The sequence below is a fragment of the Drosophila pseudoobscura genome, chromosome X (genome assembly GCF_009870125.1).
Source record: "Drosophila pseudoobscura strain MV-25-SWS-2005 chromosome X, UCI_Dpse_MV25, whole genome shotgun sequence".
Taxonomy (NCBI): Eukaryota; Metazoa; Arthropoda; class Insecta; order Diptera; family Drosophilidae; genus Drosophila; species Drosophila pseudoobscura.
Genome location: NC_046683.1, coordinates 49,439,826 through 49,462,506, shown reverse-complemented (window position 1 = coordinate 49,462,506; position 22,681 = coordinate 49,439,826). Strand labels below are relative to the sequence as shown.

The following is a 22,681-nucleotide window of genomic DNA, read 5'->3' as shown; positions in this document are numbered from 1 at the left end:
TCTATTTTGTATACTAACTAGAACTTTCTTTCAGTTAAACAATAGATGAGCCCTGAAAAATGTGTTAAAACTGTTCATTTTTACCCATTTCCCTCAAAAGATCGCAAAACTACAGTTTTAAGATCTCCTTAACAGTTGTACATTCACTTGGACTCTTTTTCCACGGTTTCTATGAATATTCCCTACAGAATATTTTGGAAATTCCCTTCAATCCGCTTGACAACAGTTTCAAATTCTTCTGAATCTCGCGCCCACAGTTTCAAATGCATAAAAATTCTACTGATCGCAGTTTAACATGCACTGCTATGATAAACACTTTCTCAAACCAGAACACTTTTCATACTCAACCCCCTTTCAAAATCTGTTTCCATACAGTTTTTTATTCTGCGACACAGTTTTAAGTTTTTACAGTTTCTAATTAACTGAAACATTTTTCGCGCATGCTATAAACGGCAGCTACTCAAAAACGCTTCGTACCAGTGACTCTACAAGCCACTACAGCGCCCAAAAAACTGTTGTGCATTTTGCTCTCTCGCTCTCTTTCATGTTCCTGCTCTCTTTGGACTTGCGCTCTGCTATGCATTTGCCGGCATTTTTGGAAACAACAAAACAAAAACACAAGCAACATTCCTGCGCCGCCGTTATCCCGTCCCCCTCTCCATCGACACACAGTTTTAAGTTATTTTACAGTTTCAGAGCACCGTCAGACGAAACATTTTACTCCCATGCTATAAATGACACTTACTCTAAAACGGTTCAGGCCAGTGCAGCGCTTCAAAAACTGTTGTCAATTTTGCACTCTCTCTCTCTCGCTCTCTTTGATGTCGCTGCTCTCTTTGGACCTGCGCTCTGCTATGCATTTGCCGGCATTTTTGGAAACAAAAATACAAACAACATTCCTGTGGCAACGTTACCCCGTTACCCCCACCACATCGTGGCACCCCCTCCCGCCAACAGGGAGCATAACTAAAGCCAGTGATACTTCCGTTCACAAAAACAGTGCAAATATGTGGTATATGTTTCCGTCCATGTGATAGTCCACTGTACTTATGCACGTATGTATTTGTGTAAACCAAAATAAAATGTGGGCCCAAAAATAGGAGACGCCATCAGCCACTTTGGAAATTTCTTGAAGAGCAATTTTTGGAAAAACTTAGAAGAGATTTTCCCTCTTTTGTTTATGGTATTTCCCTGTGCATGTGTGTGTGTGTGTTTGTGTTTGTGTTTGTGGAAAAACAAGGCAAAATTTGCTTTTGAAGTGTTTTGTTTTTTCTTTCAACGATTGCTTCATGGGATTCCGGTGGCCGCTCCCAAGGGGAGAGCTATGTTTTGTTACAGTTTGAAAATGGTTGATGGCAGGGAGTGGTGGGGTGGGGAGGGGAGGGGCGTATAGTGCTTGCAAAAGCAAAATATTATTTGTATTTATCTTTTATTTTACTTTGGTATGCAAATGGATTTTCAATGATAGTTTCGACATTTTCCAGATACAATTTCCATTCCATTTCCAAGCTGGCGGAAATTATTTTTGGGGTATGTTGTGGTTGATGCTGGGGAGGGGGTTTCGATTGCGAAGGGGTATGGAATAAGCCAATAAATATGTGAGGTTGAAGGTTCAGAAGTTTTCCAACGGAAAAGTGTCTTTGAAAGTAGTAAATAAAAATATTTATTGGCCTTATTTATTGCCTATATCTCATGGCACAGCATCCATTGTTCGCGTGGTTCAGTGGCCGTGATCGATGCCTTCTAGTCTTGAAGATCTACGTCGAACATAGTAGAAACCCATGACCAATGTTACGATATAAAAGGCGATGGTAGAAGACTGTGAACTGATCAAGTTCTAGAAATGGCCAAGACTACCGACTTAAAAGGCAGCCCCCGTATGTAAGAACCAGAAAGAAGAGTTTGGAAGTTGAGTTCGGCTGTTACATTTGTTTTGAATATAACAGTCTTTTTTTTGTTTGTTAATTTGAACCCTAGTAGGCCCCCCCAGCAACATGCTAGCAACATACTGCATGCTGCTGGATACATACGGTGCGGCTGAACTGAATAGGTTCCACAATTTTCAAAAGAAAAACCGCCAAACCGAACTGTTCTGGGCTATGGAAAGGTATGGATCCCAGGCAAAAATGGTTCATCAACATTTCAAGGAAACACGCACCTCACCTCACCGTGCTTGATCAATAATATGCTGTGATTGCTTAACAGCCTTGTAAACATTCACGATATGTTAGGAATCGGGGTAGATGTGTATGCGTGGGATTTTCTGGGTTGTTTTGCTTTTTGTCCATACCTTGCCGGCAACATGTTTTCTACAGTGAAATGGGCATTTCGGTATATTTCTGAGGGTCTGTTATCGTACAACATGGTATGTCATGCAAAAGGGGTGGACTTTACCTTACATGTGTTGCATTTTCTTGACCGTTCTGCCTGTTGTCCATACCCCGTTGTTCGCGATTTCACAGCGGGGAAATTTTACAAGATCAAATAGTATTATTTTCAGCGGTTTATTCAAGCTGACGAGCTGTTAAGCTCGTTTTTGCCATCAGTGTATTTTTTAAGAGAGCCGGTATATTTCGGTATACTTCTGAGGGTAGACGCTCAAAATGCGACGCAAAAATGAGTCGTAATTTTGAATGGGCTATAAAAAGGGGTATGGACAACAGGCAAAGCAGCCAAGAAAGATGTCAGGGCTGGTACAAACCTCACCTTGCCGTGTTTTGACGAGCAATATACCTTGCAAACAAAAACGATGATGTTGTTTCCAAGGTATATTAGGCAAATAGGGTGGATTTCACCTTGCGTGCGTTGAATTTTCTGGGCCGTGTGGCCTGTCGTCCATACCATTTTTTTCCTCCCATTATGTAGCAAATGTGTAGCTACCGTGTATTTGCCATGTAATGAATTGAGCAAATGTAAATTCATCTCGCAATGTTATCAAAATATCAAATTTTCCAATTTTTTTGAACTGAGCGGTTGCTGCGCGTCGTTGCCGAATTAAGTAAATTAAGTAAGAGCAGCTTTTAACCGCACGGAATTCTGTCGTCGTCGCGCTGCGATTGCGTTTGTTGTGTGCCGACAGCTTAAAAAACAAAAAATAAAATAAAAATTATTAGTTTGAATTAAAGTTAATTTCACGGCTCAAAACAAAATTCTAGCCAACGGCAAAAATTAGACGCGGCTTTGTTTTATTTAAAGTTTTTTCCGCGTTTTGCGTTTTTGTTTTGTTTTAGCGGCGCGTCGCTTGGCGTGTTTCATTTGTTTTTTTTCTGTTTGTGCGTGCGCGTGTGTGAGTTAGTTGCTTCAGTAAATTATTACTAGGTAAAAGAAAAGCAAACAAACAAACATACTGCGAATTTGTTATTGCAGTCGCCCCAACAAGTGTAAGTGCAAGAAGTGTTCCAAAAGAATGTGGAAAAGAAGAAGAAAAAGCAGCGATATCGCAGTGCTGCCCTTGAGTGAAAGAGAGACAGCAAATGCTGATCAGTTTAACATTTTTCATCAATAAAAAGACCAGAGGAATTTCAAACACAAATCGAAAAACAAAGTGCAAAAGGCAACAACAATAAGCTATACAACAGCCGCGCGCGCCCAAAAAAGGAAAATCCGGTTTTACAACTTCTGACACAAGCGGCGTCGCCGTGACGCAGCAGCTGACGTCGTATTCTCAGCCGACTGCGACTGCGACTGCGCTGCCCGCTCATTGCATTTCGATGCAGAAAGAGACTATTTTTTTTCTGTGTATTACTTTCGAAGATTCCCTTGGATTTCCATAAAACAAATGTGCTCGAACAGAAAAGACTGTGTGTGGTGTGGGAATACAAGAAATATGAGAAAATATGGTAAATAATTGGCAGAAACAATTCTGTGAGCCAGCCGTGGAGGTGACGTTAGCGTCGGCGCTGGCAGAGGGGCCCAGACAGGTGTGATCGCATGCCCAGCAACAACAAAAAAGCAATAGCTACAACTGTTATACCGCGGCAACAACAGCTGTTATATGTTTGTTTTTTTTTTGTTATACAGAAACAACACACGTGCGGTTTGGAATGTATTTTGTTTGTGAGAAAAAACATGAAAAATTCAACAACAAAAAGTGAAATCAATAACAAAAAATCAAGAAAGAAAGAAGTGAAGGAGAGCCATAAAAATATCAATAACAAAATGAGGAAGAGGAAAGAAAGAGAGAGCCATACAAAAGCATAAACAAATAATAACAGTTAGGCATGGCTGAGAGAGCGAGACAGAGTGTTTTTCCTGTAGTATAATTAATTTCCCTTTTGCGAAATTGAATTTTTACACGAAAAAAGAAACAAAGTGAAAAAATGTACGGTAATCGTTTTCTGTGCGTGCCTTATCTTATCCGTAAACACCGTTAATGATGGTGCAATCCATGGAATACAGAAAAAACCCGTAACAATTGTTTCCTTATCGAATAGTGGGAGCGAGCGAGAGAGAGAGAGAGAGAGCTAAAGCATGCGATAGGAAGAGCTTACTTCATTATTTCTTTCCTTTGCTCCTTCTGTTGCGGTGTGGAGCCCAACAAATATTTGTATCTACTTACAATGTTGTCTAGACGGATTCTCTGTGCTCCGGGCTCCTCTTGCAGTTGCTGGGCGGAGGATGTCTCCTCCTCCTCTTCCTCTTCATGATAGTATGTCGCCTCCGCCTCTTTTTACTCAGAGGCTGACTTGTGTGTGTGTGTATCCCAAGAATGGAGAGATTTTTAACACCCTCTAGCTGCTTCTTTCTCCTTTTTACTACTTTTGGCTGTGCTCCACTCCCCATCTCTCCTATTCTGCCCTCTCCCATTCTGCCAACGACTTTCGACCCCCAACATAATCCCGTTCCATACAACTTTTCTCCCCCTCCCACCAGCACACAGCACAGCTTCCCCCCACTAAGTTGACGGCCCAAAAGCCACCCCCCAAAAAAAGAAAACGCATTCTCTCTTTTATTGCCTTTTGCTGTTCATTCTCCATCCCGCTGGTGCTCGTGCGGCGGCGGCTGCTGCTGCGGCGCTGCGCTGCGCTGCTCTTACTCTTGTTGTTGTGGGCGCCGTTTGCGCGCAAATTTAAATTTATGGGAACATACTGAACGCACTAACTGTGACACCCCCTCTCTGCCCACTCCCCCTCTCATCTGTCTGTCTCTCTTCCGCCTTGGGGAACAGAACTTTTGCTGCCTTTGGACTCTGCCACCAACAAAAACAACAACTACTACAATGAGAGGCTGTCGTCTCTCCTCTCCTCTCCTCTCCTCTACTGCTTCTGCTGCTGCTGTTTGTCCGTTGGTTTTTACTGTCTGCTGCTGTATTGCCTTTGTTGTATTTGCTGTCTGCTGCTGTTTTGCTTTTGTTGCATTTGCTGCTGATTTGTTGGTGCATTGTAGACAGCGACAGAGAAAGAGAGAGAGAGAGAGACCGACACACGGCACAGACAGAGCAGCGGTTTCCATTTGCTGTTTCTTCCTCTGCCGACGCTGCAGCCGCCCTGTGTTCCATTAGCAGCAGCCGCCACCCCGAACACTTGTATTTGTGGATTGTTGTGCAGTGTAAATGACGGCACAGTGGGATCGCATGAGCATACAGTTTGCAAACATTTCTCAACCATATGGTTGCTTAAAGTAAATTATAAGGCACCTTCATCCCACTGTGCTGTGCAAATGTCGGCACAGTGGTTTCGGAATTAGCCTGGGAACCTTCGTTAATTTGTTTTCCCTGAAACTCCCTGCAGGCCCAGACATCTGCACATGCAATTATGTCTTTTCATTTTATTGCGAAATGAAACACCTGCATCCCACTGTGCAGAGACTCGCTTCGTAGCGGCAGCGGCAGCAGCAGCAGCAGCTGCTGGTCAAAGAGTTTATTGTTGTTGGGTTTTTGCTGATACTTCTGTTACTGCGGCGGCTGCTGTTTGCCACTCTCTCGCTCGCTCCCTCGCTCCTCTGCTCTCTTTGGCTGCGCTCTCTTTGAGCAGAGTTGTTCCTGCGCCTGTTTCTGCTGCTGTTGTTGCGTTTACATATTGGCAGAGACGCTTACAAAAAGTTTTTTTCGAACTGAAACAAAGTTCTGCTTCCTCTCTCACTCCTCCCCCCTCCCATGCTACGCTGCCATTATTTTTTTTGCTCTTAATTGGATTTGATTGCTTTTGGCTGTCGGCGGTGGCGGCGCCACTCCAAACGAAACGAACGAACGAACGAAATCTCTTTGAATCTGTGCTGCTGCTGCTGCTACCACAAATCGCATTAGTTTCGTTTTTGTCTCCAGTTATTTCTCAGCGCTTTCCCTTCTCGATTCCCCATTTTTTTTTTTTTTTTTTTTTGCACACCCATTGTTTGCCTCGCCCCCCGTTCTGTGTGTCCCTTTCTGGCCCATGGGAATGTGTGGCGTGGCGTTAAACTAGTGAACTGTAAATGAGGTTCAATGAACTTGCCAGCGAGTTGGAGAGGGATAGACACAGAGCAGCCTATTCTCTCTAGGCTGTGCTTCTGCTTCTCCTTCTCCTCCTCCTACTTCTTCTTTCTCTTCATATTTAATATTCGCTCGCTGACGCTGACGCTGCACATGTGCAATATGCCGGTCTCCCCCCATTGCTCCCCCCTCGCTTACTCCCCTCTTCCTATCTATTGGTCTGTTACCCTTCCTTGCCTCCCCTCTCTGTGGAGCAACGCATTTGCTAATTCAATCGTCTGTCTGTCTGTCTGTCTGTCTCACTCGCTCTGCTTTATATAGTAGTGCCTGGCTGAATGGAGGAGAGGCCCGTTAAAACAAATGTTGAGAGCATTCAAACGTTAAAAGTCGACTGGGACTATACCCACTATTATGGAAATATATATGTAGATTCGATTCGATTCGAACTGTTTTGTAGTGATTTATGGGTAATCTTTAGTGAGCTCAAGTTTGGTCTCAAATGGATATACCCTGTGTGGGTGGCAATTACCAGGTATTAAAAGTTTGCCCATTGTAATTGTTGCCGCTCTACATTCACTCTTCTCTCCCCCCGGCACCCGCCCCTGCTCCTCGCACTCATTCTTAAATGCTCGCCTGGCCGCCTTTTTAATGGGCGTCGCGCGCCAAATCCACAACAAAAATGAAGAAGAAGAAGAAAAAAAGCATAGAAATAACCAACTAAAAACAGAATGTAAGCTAACGAGGCAAAAGTCAGTGCACTGGAACAACCACTGCCACCGCCACAACTACAACCACAACAGCTACAAACATCTATGGATCCCCTTGCCACAAGCCTAGTGTTACAGTTAGTCAAGATTTCGCCCAACACTTTTCATCGGTTCGGTTCTGTTCTGCTTACCAATTTCTACTTCGATGGATAACCACAATATTTTGTGGCCCACAAACAAAGTAACCAAAAAGAAACGAAGAAATATGTGTCTTTAAAATGTTCTTTTAAATTTCAAAAGAAATACCTATGTACGCACAACTCAGAGGGCACAAAAACACGTCTAGAGGGGGGGGACAGCAGGGCGAAAGATGAACACGCACGCACATGGAATACCAATTCGCCGTAGTTTTTGTTGGCCCTCTTCTTTGGGGCGCAGCTTCGCCTGCGAACAGGCAATCCCTTTTTATCTGTCTGTCCTCCCTTTCTGGTTCTGTATTTTTGTGTATCCTGTCATCATTCCACTATTCCGCTTACCTGTGCACTTTGCGTCTTCCTCTCTCTCTCTCTCGGTCCCTCTTCTCCCGTTTGAAGGCACTTCTACCTGCTTTTCAATCTGCATTCCAATAAGAGAAGTTCTCTTCTTCCAACTTGAACTCCGTCTGACACGCAGAGCTGCCAACTCATTGCATTTGACCTTTTTTTTTTGGTTTGGGGAGAAGTGGGAGTGCTGAAGGGATTTCTCTGATTGTCTGAGTTACAGAAGGGATTTGCTCTGTCTGAAATTCACACTTTACTTTGGAGCATAAGATTTCCCACGTTTTGTGGAGATTTATACAAGATATTCATGCAATTTATTGGATTATCTTGAGACCTTAAACATTTTCCTTAGCCCCTGGGATATCTATAAATCTTAAAGAGCTTAAATTGTGTATAAATCCGCTCTCTTCACTTGGTTACACTCGATTTCCCCTCGAGACACTTCAATTTTGAGACCCCTTTTACACTGTTTTCTTCCCCGTTTTGTGGTTGCATTTCCTTTGTTGCCTTTGGGGCATCCTTTAACGGAGCGGAGTGGAGCTCCCCTTGACGTTTTCTGTTCGTTTTTGTCTTTTGTTTCAGTTCAAGTGGCCAGTGGCATTGCACATGAGAGGATGCTCCATTTCCTAGGATTTCCATTTGGATCTACCCTCGCTTCCTCCAGGGTCTCTTCCATCTTCAAGAGCTCTCCCACTCGCACTCCTGGCTCCCTCTCTGGAAGGCATCTTCGCCAGCTGCCGGCACTGGCAACGTTTTTGATGATGACATCGACAAGTGGCCATGCCTTCTGTTATTGTTGCTTTTGCTTTTGTGGTTTGCAGCTGGTGGTTGGTGGGGCATGCCACTCTTGGCGCACTGCTTGCCTCAGCATTGCTGCATTTTGCAGTTAATTTTCATCAAATTGAAAACATTTTACTGAATGGCACTTGCCACAGTGGCTGTCGGTTGATTGCTGCATGTTTGCTGTTGAATCTGGGTTGATTGTGCGGTCTATCGCTCTGTGGATTAACACAAAAAGTTGCTAAAGTGTTAAAGAAGCCTTTAACTAAGGGTTAAATCTGGGATGCTCTGGCCTCTAGGGAGTTTATTGTTGATTCTGGTGTGACTTTTAATTGGATATTGTGTCAAAGTTGACAAATTGTCAGCGAAAGGCTACACCAAAGTTAATTAGGTTTTCATTGGATATTTATCGAAAGAATTATCGTAAAGTTCGTAATGTTTTTAATCAGAGATAGAATAGAGAACTGTTTGGTTTTGCGTGAGATCTTATGATCAAGGAGTTCTCTCAAATTTTCTCAAAATTTAAATGCTATGAAACTTATTATCAAGGATTCATTCATAAAGAAAATTATCTCTACTCAATTACCGAAAATTATCAAAATTACGATCTTCAAGTAAAAAAGTGGCAAGCAAGTTTTGGCCCGGCGCTAAATCTGTGAAAATTTATCGAACGATATCGATTATTAATCGCTTTGTCTTAGGAAGTGATCGAAACTCCGATCGCAAAGTGAAAAAGTGTCAAAGAAGTTGTAAACAAGAATCGAAAACCACGACAAGTGAAAGTCTGTTGTTGCCTCTTGCCACTTGACTGTGCCACACAACACCATCTCTATAACAAGTGTTCTAATTGCAGCAATTAACCAACAAGTGGAGTAACCAGCAGTTAAGCAGCAAAAAGTGAAACGTACACAAAACGTGTGACACGCAGAAAAAGTGAAGTGCAGAAAAAAGCCCACGCACGCGAGGGTGTTCCCTGTTCTCGGGTTCCCCGTATCCCCGTATCCCCGTATCTCCGGTTTCCCTGCTAATTAGTGCGCCACGCCACGCCACACAAAAGTCACGTGACAAATGGGGGGCAAACGATAGAGAGAAACGATCCATCCACGCAACAGAAGAAGAAGTAACTTCCTTCCGGGAAACAGACACCACCGCCATGTCGCTGCGAAGCAACAAGTTGCAGAGCCAACAGTCGACGGCCAGCAATGGGAGTGGCAACAGCGGCGGGAGTGGCAGCGGCGGCACGGGACAACAGCTGCAACATCCCCCGATGGCCTACCAGCAGCAGCAGCAACAACTGCTCGCCCAGCTGCAGCAGCAGCACAAGTTCCAGGCCCAAGCCCAGGCCCAGGCCCATGGGAAGTACGGCCCCGCCCCCTCCCAGATGGGTAGCAACACCAGTCGCAACAATCTGGCCACACTGGTGGCGGCCATCAATGGATCGCACGATCCAACGGCCGGGTCGCCGGGCGGCGGAGTCGGCTATCAACTGTCGCCGGCGGCCGCCTCTCGGGTGGCCCATGCACCGCCACACTCGCCCCTGGGCCCGCCCTCGTACAGTGCCGCCACCGCTCAGTCGGCCTTCACCTACTACGGCCAGCATCCGGGATCCCAGCACCAGATGCACCACTCATCGTACCACCCCCAGCAGCAACAACACCAACAGCAGCAACAGCAGCAGCAGCAGTCGCTGCCACCGCCCGATCTCACGGATGGCATCGATCACCCCGGATCCCATGGATCTCCGCCGGATTCGCCCAGTGCCGCAGCAGCGGCGGATCTCGAGCAGCAGCTGTGCGTCGTGGCCAAGATGCAAAAGTCGGTGACCATCACGGTGACGCCGCAGCGTAGCAACTCCATGGATTTCCTCAACTTTGAGGAGAAGCGCCAGCTGATCGCCTCCTCGCTCTCCCTCTCCGACATTCTGCACAGCAACAGCGGAGCCAACCAGCAGGCCAAGGAGGCGGCGGCGGCGGCAGCGGCGGGGCTGGCGATCAATGGGAGTCAGTGTGGTAAGTTTTCAATTCCACCACGGAACGGGGGGAATCTGCGGAATGGGAGACAACAGTCAGAAAATAGGCCCAACAAAAAGAGGGTCAGAAAAGGACTGAAAAGGGACTTGGACTGGCATATACAAAAAAAAAGAAATAGCCTAAAAAAATTGTATACATATATTTTATATATTTCAATTCTTATTCCGGCATAAATTGTTTTTTGTTTTTGGTTTTTTACACTTTCAAGCAGAACGGAAATGTGCTTTTATATTCTCTCTCTCTCTGGTTTTTTCTCTACCATTTTTCTGTTTGCCCAGCGACATGCCCCAAAACGGTTCACTGCACTTGACAGAAGCGGTGGTTGCGGGCGCGGGGGAAGTGCGAAGAGAGGGGCGTGCGTGGGTGGGGCCATACCATGGGTTTGTCAACGCTTTTGTCTGTTTGCCCCAAGCGAAACAATACCCCAGATAGCAGAGAGAGAGATGTGTGGCAGGTGTGGCAGGAAGAGGGAATGTCTGCGGGTGGAGAGGGGAGGGATGGACTCCGATGGAATGTTTAAAGCAAACAAGAAATTTTAAAGAGATTACATTTTCAGTTAAATTTATTATAAAGACCATTTTATCAGCGCTCTCTGCGTGTGTTTATGCGCCACTAATTCAACAAGTCATCATCATAGTGTCCGCCCTATATCGTGTATCAGATTACCATGACATGTCAATATCTGTACTATATATAGACGACACTCGTGGACATCAATTTCCCACTTAACCCACTTACCCACTGGCCTGCTCTGCGGCTCCACTGTGCTCTGCTTTGCTCTGCTCTGCTCTGCAGCTTAGTTTACTTTCTGTCTCACCTCCAATGCGATTGAAGGCAAGGCCCCGCCGTACCCCGCCCCCCGCCGATCGGAGTTGAGTGACTCATAATCAGGCATCATCAATCAAAGCAGAAACACAAATTTGAGCAGATGTCCATACTCCGACGGGGCATTGTAGGAGGAGAGTAAGAGAAACGCAAAAAAAGCTAGAAAGAGACCTGCTTCGAAAGCCGAACCTTGTAATACCCTTGGCTATACATTCGATCTTCATGCGAAGAAAAGATTAAGAGTAGAGTGGAGGCATATCTGTTATATTCTCTCACACATCGTTGGAGAATCGCAGAATCAGCATGCCCTCTGCAAGGGTATAAACATCGGCCGTTGCTTGGAAGAGAAGGAGATAAAGAGAAGCAACAAAAACCGCAAGACAAGCAACGACACGTCGCATCAGCCGCAGCAGCAGCGGCAACGGAAACTATTGAGAGAGCATCTATTTTTAGCAAATTAACAAACTTTGGGAACATCTCTCTCTCTCTCACTCTGCTCTCTGCCCTCTCCCTCGCCTATCTGTCTTTTATTGGCATTTAAAGATGCAATTAAAATGCTTTGCATTTGCTTTTGTTTCTGTCTCTCCTCTCTCCCATCCCCCTGCCATTGGTGATTTCAAGTTCAAGTGGAGAATTGTTATTGCTTTTTAATGTTTCTCTTATGAGGGCACGTGTGGCCGGTTGCGAGAGAGCGACTGAGAGTGGGAGCGGGAGTGCGGGAGAGTTGAAGTTTTGCTGTTTTATGCATAATTCAGTGTGTCAATGGAGAGCCGATGACGATGAATCATTTCGCCTTCGGGATCTGTGTGTTCGTCTGTGTGTCGGTTAGTGTGCGCGGAGTCAATGTCTTTGGAATCGCTTAGTGTTTTTGATACCCTTCCATGTACCGGATGATATGTTTTTGATGGGTTGTTTGCAGTGTAAGTCCTTTTCTACTTTTGCTGACATTAATCTGTCTGTACTTTGTTTTTTTTTCTGTCTATCCAGTAACAATCTACTCGTGTCGATCAATATCCCAAAGGGTATCGAAAGCTTCGCTCTCCCACATTCCACCTTTCTTTCTTGTTTTGTTGCCTGACTGCCTGTCGGTTTAACCGACATTCCTTGAATATTTTTGCAATTATTATACAAATAATTGCTTACGCTTTAATGTCGTTATTTGTTACTTTCATTCGCTGGTGATGTGATGCTTAAATTGTTTACCAATACGCGGTTTTGCTTATATCAGAGATACATTTGTATCATCATTGATCTGGGGAACATCATCTGATGCGGTTCTCATAAGACAATGATAATAATAAAAATCCCCTGCCCCTGGATTTGCTCAAAAGTGTAAAATCAATAAATAACAAACAACAAAAAATAAGGAAAAAAGCGAGCAATTTACGATGGCAATTATAATTCGAGCACGCAAAAAAAGAAAGACCGAGTGGCACAACAAATTGCCTTCAATAAAGCATAAATCGAAATAACAGTTAGATCAAATTCCCCCTGCAACCAGTTTCGAACCCTCCTGTCGCCTTTTGTACGTTAGAATTCAAGCGTTTTTCAATTTCGTTTCAATTCATCAAACTGTTCATTTCCCATGTCAATAACTCGTACTCTTTCCCTCATCCACAGTAGGCACGGTTCTTTGTGCAAGGTGTGCTGTGTACAAGGTGGGGTATACATAGATTACTTCTTTCAGCTCCCCAGACAGGCAAAGGCACTAAAGTTAAAGCCTCACCTTATACGGAGCACACCTTGTGTCGGTCGGCCCAGCTGTACAAATCGATTTGCTTTTGTTGTTGCTTCACTTCATCCACACGCCTATCCAAAATCCATAGTCAGCCGTCCATAAAGTCAACTAAAAATTTCATTGAATTCAGTTTTTTTTGTTGTTGTTGCTTTTTCATTTGCACGTCAATTCCGATTCGGTTCTGCCGTTGCCGTTCATTAGCTGTAAAAAAATTGAGTAAAAGTAAATAGAAGCCTGGAGAGGTGTGAGTGCAGAGAGGATTCAAGAGAGTTGAGAGTGCTCGAGAGTAGCCTGACACGACCGACACACACAGTAGCCAAATGACAGCAGCAACAACAACAACAACAAGCAGACAAAAGCACGACGATACGACGATACGCCGATGCGCCGATGGGAATGAAGAAGAGTGCAAGCTTAACCCTTGTGGTATTTTGTTTTTTATAAGATGATAAATCCCAAAAATACTCAAAAAAGTTATGGTTTATTTAGGAAGACATCTCTCGCTTAATCTTTCGGTTTAACTTGTGCAATTTGTTTTTCTTTACTAAATGAACTCTTCTAGGGTTAAAGTTGAACTTGAAACTTGACATATGAAGAGGCCCTATAGCTGTAGTGTGTGTGCGTGTGTGTGAGAGAGTGAAGAGTTGAGGGCCTTTGTCCCTGTGTAATTTTTGTGTTGACTTGTGGGTAGGGGGAATGCGAAGGGGGGGTCTGTTCTATTTATAGACCATAAAAGCAGGTAGGCTGCACATGGAAGCTGTACGCCCGCCCCAATGTCGCCTACCTCTACCTCTTGACATTCCATTGACTTCCAAATTTAGTTTCACATTTTTGTTGTTGTTTTTCTCTTTCTCTCTTGCTGACGACCATTGAAAGCAAATTTGGACATGCCTTTTGTCTCTTTCCCCCCCCGTAGACTTCAGCCTACGGGTATATTGGTTTCTTTTATGGGCCTCTGCTAATCGAACGGTATTAATCAATAAAATGATTAGAATTCCCCTATTTTTGGTCTGTCTGCGAAGAGGGGATTGGATTGGTTGGATGGTGGGGGTGGTGGGGGCTTGACGTATTCATATTCTTACATAACGTTTCAACACTTTTTTGCTTGTACGGTTCTACGTGGGAGGTTTCTTTCTTGTGTGTGTGGAGGAAGTGCTAATGAAGCTCAGGCCAGAGATGATTACCGATAAAAGACGATTACGTATTAGAGTAGATAAATACTTGAAGCTTTTGAGGTGTTTCCACACATTGTGCGGTCTTAAGTTACGTGATTTGGCGATAGGAACAACAGCTTTGTGCATATTTCAATCAAGTTCTGATATCGCTCTTACTCACCGAACGAAAAGGTCTTCTTTTTGGTGCCAAAGTGAAAAGACCCAAAGCGATAAGAATTGTTTGCATAAAACGTGCTTTTTTATATGATATGATATCATAAATTTTGCCCAACGGGGCTAACCACTTGCTGAGCGACAAAGGAAAGGTGCAAAGTGGAGGGTGTGGCCAATTTGTGGATCTGCCAACTTGTTTTTGGCACTTAAAAGGGTTTACGAACAAAACTGATCACCTGCTGAGGATATAGTACAGCGAATCAGGCTACATAATCGGAACGGAACTGCCAACTGTTTTGTTCAGGTTTTTCATAGTCTCTGGCTAAACCGTGACGGAGCTCAATCTCCATATGCCAACTTTCAACACTAATCCCAAACCAAAAGTCCCACAATCCAAAGTTATGTATAATCTGCGGAAACAATCAAAATTTAAATGAAGAGAGATAGACTTCAATGGGGCTGGGGCTGGGGCTGGAGATCTGGGGGTCTGTCTCTGTGTGGCCCCAAGCTTAAACTTTGTTTAACAACGTTTCGAAAGCCTTTTAACACATTTTACCGTAGCAACAGCTAAACTTAGAAACGAAAGAGAGAGAGAGAAAAACCAGACAACAAATCGAAGCCATGACCCATTGATGATCTGGCGGAAGAGATGATTGATGATTGATGGGCCTACATAGGTCTGTTAAAGGCCCCTCAAAGCAGTGCTCTGCTTAGTGACAGTGACTAGGGCCGCCGCCACTAAACGATCCATCACCCATCAGCCAGACGCCGGGCATAACAAAAACAAGAAACATTTACATATATTCGGTGGCCATTAATCAGGGTAGTGTGTATGTTAATCGGTCAATCGATAGAGTTCACCAGAATGAAGGGCTTTTTGCCATCAAAAGTACTTCAATTTGATTGAAAATAATTGCAATTCTACTTGATACAAAGGGGAAATATATACCATACTATATGTATCTGTATCTGTCAGTTTTCATTTGAATGGGTGCTTAATTAATGAGTGAGAGAGCCAGACAGTCGGATGGAGGAAGCTGCATTGCGGGTCAAGACAGTTCTTGCAGTCCATCCTCGGAATTGATATCAATTGCAGTCGGTCTGTCTGTCTGTCTGTCTGCCCTGACAAATCTCTCACTCTTGTGCGGGGTACAGTCTGTTCAGAATGTGTCAAAGTAAGTTGTCGGCCATTTCCGTTTGTCTGTCATCTTTATCCGCTGCAGACTTTTGCCAGACACTGTCCAGGTGTGTCTGTCTCTATTTGAGTTTGCATTTATCTTGCTCCTCCTCTGTCTATCGCTCCTTTCTCTGAGTGTCTCCTCCTCCGTCTATCGCTCCTTTCTCTGAGTGTCTCCTCCTCCGTCTATCGCTCCTCTCTCTGAGTGTCTCCTCCCTCTGCGCCTCGCTTCGTCTTTTATCGGCCCTGGCTGTTGGCCAATTTGACAGCTGAAAAGTTGGCGACCATTTGTCCAGAGCCCAAAGGAAGGACAAAGTTTTATGCCACTTGACAGCCCATGCGGCAGGGGCTGGGGCAGGGGCAGGGACAGGGGAGAAAAGGCAACTAATTTCAATGAACTTTTGTTAAAGTTTATCTTTCAATGAACATTAAATGTGATACAAACCAAACAGATGATCATTGGAGAAGAGTTTTACAAGAAAATGGATAAATAGATAGGAAATTAGTTTTTAATTAAATTGAATTTAACGACAGACGATTTTATAGATATATCTAAGCGATTTTGGGAGTTTTTCTAATGGTATTCGAGTAAAATAAAGCATTTTCTATAGGGTTTTAGACCCGTTACAGGTATAACATCCAAAAACGTTGAAGCCTATTATTTATAGACCTGTTAAGAACCCTCTCTATAAGGTATGGTGTTCTTCTCTGCCTCTCTGTCTGGAAAAAATGTAAATTAAAAGTTGAACAAACCCTGACACACATTTGTGCAAATTGTTTGCCGACCTGCTGCTGATAAAAAAAATGCAAAAAACAAACAAAAATAATAATAAATATTTAGAGAAAGAGAGAAAAAAATCGTAAATTTTCAAGGATTTACACAGAAATTTTTATGTTAATTGAAATTCAGACATAAAAATGTTGTATTTGTTTAGGCTTTATTTATGCTGTAAGTTTCAGGCAAATATTTGATTTGCTTTGGATTCAATTTTGGCTAAGAGGAGGGGGAGGGGGCGGAGGAGGCCATTGACCCATTGTTTGAATCACTTGAGAGCGGGGGAGGGAGGGGAGGGTCTTAGATCTTGAAAATGGTATAAAGCGAAGCCTTTGAGGGGGGGTCTTCCTTCGCTTTTGTACGCTCCCTTTTTCTTGGCCTTAATCCTCTTTTTTTCTTGGCCTTAATCGTCTTTTTTTCTTGGCTTTTATTCTCCTTTTTTCTTGGCTTTAGAGCTCCTCTCTGGGGCCAATCAAGTCCCATGTTCATTTATAGATTTCTAGTCATAAGAATCTTTGATTAGATGTCAAATGTCATTGCAATTAGCCGTGGCTTTGCGGCATGTGGCATGCCTCATCGCCGAACGCAGTTGCACGTGTCCGTCGAGGCAAGAGCTCTTAACGATTTATGGCCCAATCATTTAATATGCAATTTGTTGTTTGTTGTTTATTCGTGGGTACCGCCACGAAAGCACCATTCACTCGGATGATTCATTGCCATTCATCCATTATTCATATGGAACTTTTATTGGAATTGTCTCCACGGAGCGGCAGCACCTATAATGTCGCTCTTTCTCTCCCTTTCTCTTTGTATCTGTGTGTGTTTTTTTTTGTTCCATGTGAGTTTTCGTTTAATTTTCAGCGATTGGTATCCTCACGAATGTCCAACAATTACGAGAGAGCGGGAGAGCAGCGGGAGAGCGGCGGGAGAGCAGCGGCAGAGCGGCGGCAGAGCGGCGGGAGAGCAGCGGCAGAGCAACGGGCGACACATTTTCTGGAAATTGGTTTCATAATTGACTTTGACATAGACGCCAGGCAATTTGTTTGGGAAAAATAATGGGGATTATCCCTGGGAAATGGGATGGCAAATCAGTTTGATGCAATGGAAAATCGGATGAGGAAAATCAGTTGTGGGAAATGGATAGAAATTTAGATGTGGAATGAGATGGAAAATCAGTTTGGTTGCGTGGGCAGGGGGGGGGAGGGAAATGGAAAATGCAATCACAGACAGCTCGAGAGAGAGAGAGAGGAAGAGGAATCTCTAGATAGAACTTTTGATTGGTTTTTAGCAGGTGGCAGGTGTTTGTGTGTGTGTGCCACAAAGCTGCATACAAGTTGGAATTAAATGAATCTCCATTCAATGGGAGATTTCATTTGGTATTGCATGGAAATTAATGTGGAAACAAGAAAACCGCGAGAGAAACAATGGAAATTCCAGTGGGAATCGAAATACATTCAATTCTACTTTGAATACTTTGTGAATACTTTTAAAGATACTCAATGCCATGAATAATGTAGAATAATTCTATAATTTCTTCACTTTTTAAATCTTTATCTTCAAAAAATTGAGATAAATGTGCGATCAGCCCAAAATATGTCTGGATCGTAATATAGTACTCAAAAACACCTGAAATATGAATACCTTAGGCTTCAAGCCCATCAAAGGGAGGTCTTAGGCTTCCAGCCCTTCAAAGGGAGGTCTTCTTTCCCCACATTTATCTTCCATATCGAGCCTCTTATGGCTCAATGTCCATTCAGCAATTACTCAAGAAATTAATGTGTTACACCGATCCATCCCCCCCCGTTGCCCCATTTCAATGTCAACAAATATCTCTATCTTTTGGAGTGAAGTAACGCGTATCTTTTCATTGCCTACGCGAATGCGTGTTATGCTTCAATGATGGATGCACACACAGACATTCATTCATTCAATCAATCATTCAATCACTTAACAAATACACACCCTAGGCGACACGACGCGACCCGTCTTCCGTCTCACGAATTTCCCTTTTTGCTGTGCTCAACGTTGCGTATACGTAATGTGATTTTAACATTTTCTGTGCATGTGCATTTGCACCCCTCACCACCCCCCCACCCGAAAAAACTACGCGCCTTGAGGCGTGACCAGGGCCCCAAATCTTTTACTCGTTTCCCCGTTTCCACCTCTTCCTTTGCCAGCCGGGTTTTCCTCTCCGCTTCGATTGTACATTCGATTAAAATTAATTGCCGGCTTCATATTGCAATCAAAAACATCGACATTAGACGCCGATAAACAGAGACAGAAAGAGAAAGAGAAACAGAGACAGAAATTGGCTTTGCGCTTTGCGTGTGGCATGGCTCTCGATTCGCTGTAATTGCATCTCCAGCCATCAATTAGCGACGAGCGACCTTCGACATGTGGATTTTGAGTGTACCCTGTCCAAAAAAGGGTATTTGCAACGGCATGTGGCAAGCAGATGGCTCTGGGGGGGAGAGCAGCCCTGAGAGCTAGTTTCTCTGCATGTTCCTCTGGAAATTGGAATTTTCTACCCTTATACCGTTTTTTTTTTTACCTAAGGACACATTTTTGAGTGGAATATTCCAAGAGAATCCAGCAAAACTTTACAAATTATAGCTTTTTATATTTTTGTAAACCTAAAACTTGGTCAAAAGTGATCATATATCATATTAGGGCTAGAATAGCCAAGATTCCATCCATATCCATCCAATATCCATCATAAAACGTCTTCACGAAGGATCTTTGTAAGGATCTTTGTTACCTACCGCCAATCTAAAAGGGTATTGAACAAAAGAAAGGGTATCGAATGCTTTGCTCTGCTGAAATTCGTAATTTCAAAGATTAAAATTGGAAAAATTGAACAAAATCCTCTTTAATTTGCATGAGGTGCAAACAAGCTTCGAAATCCGTGCAACAAATTGTTGAAATTGCTTTCTGCTTTTGTGAATTTGTTACACTTTTACCCTCCCTCTCTCTCTCCCTCCCTCTCCCTCTCTCCCTCTCTATCCCTCTCTCTCCCTCTCTCTCTCTTGACTGATTTCGCTTTTCAGTGTCGACTGTCGAGTGTTTGTTTCACTTTCTTGGGATCTGCTTGAACCTGTCTGACATTTGACTATGCCGCCTCAACCCATACCCCCCCTCCTCCACGCCACTCCCCTCTGGCCATCCTGTTGTAATTAACTTTTGGTTTTTCTTTTGGGGTTTTTCTTTGCGGCGATTTCCTTTGGCGACCAGGGGGGGGGGGGGGGGGGGGGGGGGGTGGCTCGCTTTTGACATGCTGTGTCAATCCAAGTGTCGCCCCAACGTCTCTCAGTCTCTCAGTCTCTCTTCCATAATTTATTTGACTGACAAATATACAACTTTTGTCGCATGCTATAGTCTCACTTTTTCACTCTTTCCAAGTCGTATAAATAATTTATACATCTCCCGATCTCTGGTGACTGTTTTTTCAGTCCCCTCCTCTTCTTTTTGTTTTTGTTGCTGTTTCGTGTTGGTTTTATTTGAACAAATTGTTGAGCACATCACGTTGTGCAAATAAATTTTGTTGTCGTCAAATCCTATAGTTATTATTCTTGTTATATGTATTTGTTGTTGCTGTTGTTGTTTTTGTACTATTTGCAGTGCGGTTATCAGCAACAGAGTGATTTTGTTTATTCAAAAGCGGGTCCGAGTGGGGGGAGCCACGACTCGACGACAATTGCCATAAGCTTACATAAGATCTTGTCTGTATTCCGTGTATATATGTATATCTCGCACTGCGATTGCGTACCCCACAAATGCAAGTCTTGGGGATTGGAAAATTCTCGAATTTTGTTGCTGGATTCGTGGGAATGAAATTCATATGAATGGGATAAAAAAGAATCTAAAGTATGGGAAACGGTGATTGAAAACTCTCTCATCGGATAGAAAATGTTGCAGATATTCGAGCATGATTCGAAGATCTTTCAAGAAGAAAATCAAAAAAAAGAAGATAAATTTGTAACGAAATAAATATAAATATAAAATGGAAATTCACATAAAACCCCTAAAACCCTTTTATCGCATAATCCTCTCCACAAAAATATGCATAATTTTTGGTAACAATTTATACGCGCGCATATCTAATGGATAGACCCTGACAAATGGGTCTTCTCGCGCGAGAGGGAACTCCTACTCCTTGACTTTGCAGACATTTGGCCCCCCCCTCCCCTGTTTTATGGCTTGTTTTTGCCGCAAGAACATGCTCTAACCCGCCACCCCCCAAAGCCCCAGAGCCACAGAGCTCCACTCTTCAGCTCCCCTCTTCTGCCCCCCTCTGTTATACCCCCCACACCCCCGAAAGCAAACAAGAAGAAAAACACTTTTCCAACTAGAGTCAGCCATATTTCTTGTGGATTTCTCTCTCTTTTTGGGGTTTTGGCCCTCAAGCTTGAGCGTCTGGTGGGCGCCAAAAAAAATAAGCAAATAACAGAAAAGCAACAGAAAAAATGCCACTGAAGCGAGAAAAAGCAACAACAACAGCAAAACTGCAACAATTACGGCAACAATAAATGCAACCGTAAATACAACAACTTCAACAACAACAACAACAACAACAACAACAACTGCCAGAAAAATACCCACAAAAGGAACTTCAACAACAAAAACCAAAAGCAACACCAAAGACAAACACAAACTGAGCTGAAAAAGCTTCAACAACAACAAGCACAACCAAAATTAAAACAACAACAAGCACAACCAAAATTACAACAACAACACCAACAACAACACCGAAAACAACCACAGGCACAAAAACAATGACGACAACTTTCGCGAAAACCCGTTTTTCCATGCGTTCGCATAGCATTACTTTATTTTTTTTTGTTTTTGTATATTTTATTGTTGCTGTTGTTGTACTTTTTACCGCGCCCTTCACTCGCTGTTGTTGTAGCCGTTGCCGTTGAATATGTTTTATTTTTGTGGGGTTTTTTTTTAGAAGCCAAAATCTTGAAAAGTTTTGCGATGGAAGGCTGCTGCTGGTGTCTGCTGGCCGCCGCCTGCATTCATTCAAAGCTGCTCCCCAAAAACTGGTTTTATTTTTTCTTCTTCTTCTCCCCATATGACGACAACGCGGCTGGATGGAGCAGCTCTGCCGCGCTCTACCCTCTCCCCCCGCTGGGTCTGTGGATTTTTGCATATAGTTTTGCTTTATTTTCTTTGGAGCTTTTCTTCGGCGCCTTTTTCTGGCCGGGCCAAGAAATTTTTGGAAAACATCGTCTCGTTTCGTTTCGTTTCGTTCCATTCCGTTCCATGGAAGCTTGTTTGTTGTTGTTGCTTTTTGGTCTCGTGCTGGGAATGGAAATGGAGGAACGGCGTGGCGCAGGGGTACAAGGGGGGGAAGGCTGGAACGAAACGTGGCATGGGACGGAAGGCTGAGAGTCTCTGATTTCTGGGGTATGATGGTTTTTCGTGCCACGCAGGTTTTTCGGGTTAAGATCACACCTTCCCCACTCGAATGTAGGGTATTTCTTGGGCTATACATTCATCATCATCTGAAATTCCTAACATGTGCGGCTCCCCCCCCCTTGTTGTTCTTCTCTGTTGGCGCCATTCGAAATGAGACAAAGATTTTTCCTTGCTTTTGTTGTTGTTGTCACAGCACTCTCCTCGGGGGGGGATTTCCCTGGGCTGGCAAGAGTTTTCCGCCTCAAATTGACACAGAAGCGACTTAAAGATGTTTTACCTCCAACCAGCCGCCCACTCTATCCCCCTCTTCCCCCCGCTTCCCCTTTCCCTGCCCGTTTATTATGTAACTTGAAGCGTGGCAGCCTTTGGTTCTGCGGCTGCTGCTGCTTCTGTTGACCAACAATTGACCACAATTGGAGCACTGGCACTCCATTGCCCAGCCAGAGCCAAACGAATGGGAAGAGCAGGCAAGAGCAGAGAAGAGCAGAGAAGAGATCATCATGGAAGCCAACTATGTAGTTGTTGCTGCTGCTGTTGGCCCATTTGCAGTAGTTTTACAGTTGTCTTTGGCCAGCTACCACTCCCCCCCCCTCCGCCCCCTCCCGCTGCCTTCCGGACTTTGTTCTTCCAGCTACTCCACTCTTGTGGGCTCTTCAGTGCTTACCCCCTCTCTGTGGGTTGTTTTTATTCGTATTTCTAGCCCCCAAACCCCCCTTGTAGCCTAATTTCAACGCTTCAATGCAGGCAGCACTTCAATGTGTGTATCTGTGTGTGTGGGGGGGGGAGGGGGGGCTTGGGGGGGATGTGTGTCTGTATGACAAAGCTTATCTGAAGGCAGTATCAAACATCAACAGCGGGGGAGGCAGACAGCAGAGCAGAGGCTGAGGCTGAGGCTGAGGGCAGGGTATACCGAAGAGCAGGTAAGGCAGATGGCTTACCCTTTATTTGAGCAGTG

At 44.0% G+C, this 22,681-nt stretch overlaps 1 protein-coding gene across 12 annotated transcripts in view; it reads left to right on the top strand.

Moving 5' to 3' along the window:
- Window positions 1-22,681, top strand: part of LOC4813429 (phosphatase and actin regulator 4) — a 114,509-nt gene that overhangs the window by 17,545 nt on the left and 74,283 nt on the right. For 4 of the 12 annotated variants that reach the window (XM_033383888.1, XM_033383887.1, XM_033383886.1 and 1 more), the window contains exons 1-2: window positions 2,922-3,380; window positions 9,286-10,441. The exons of 6 other annotated variants lie outside the window; for them this stretch is intronic. In XM_033383888.1, the coding sequence (XP_033239779.1) occupies window positions 9,586-10,441 (856 nt within the window). In that variant the 5' untranslated portion in view covers window positions 2,922-3,380; window positions 9,286-9,585. Of the gene's footprint in view, window positions 1-2,920; window positions 3,381-9,285; window positions 10,442-12,167; window positions 12,208-22,681 lie in introns of those variants that run through there. 2 more of the 12 variants (XM_033383890.1, XM_033383894.1) reach the window with 2 other exon arrangements.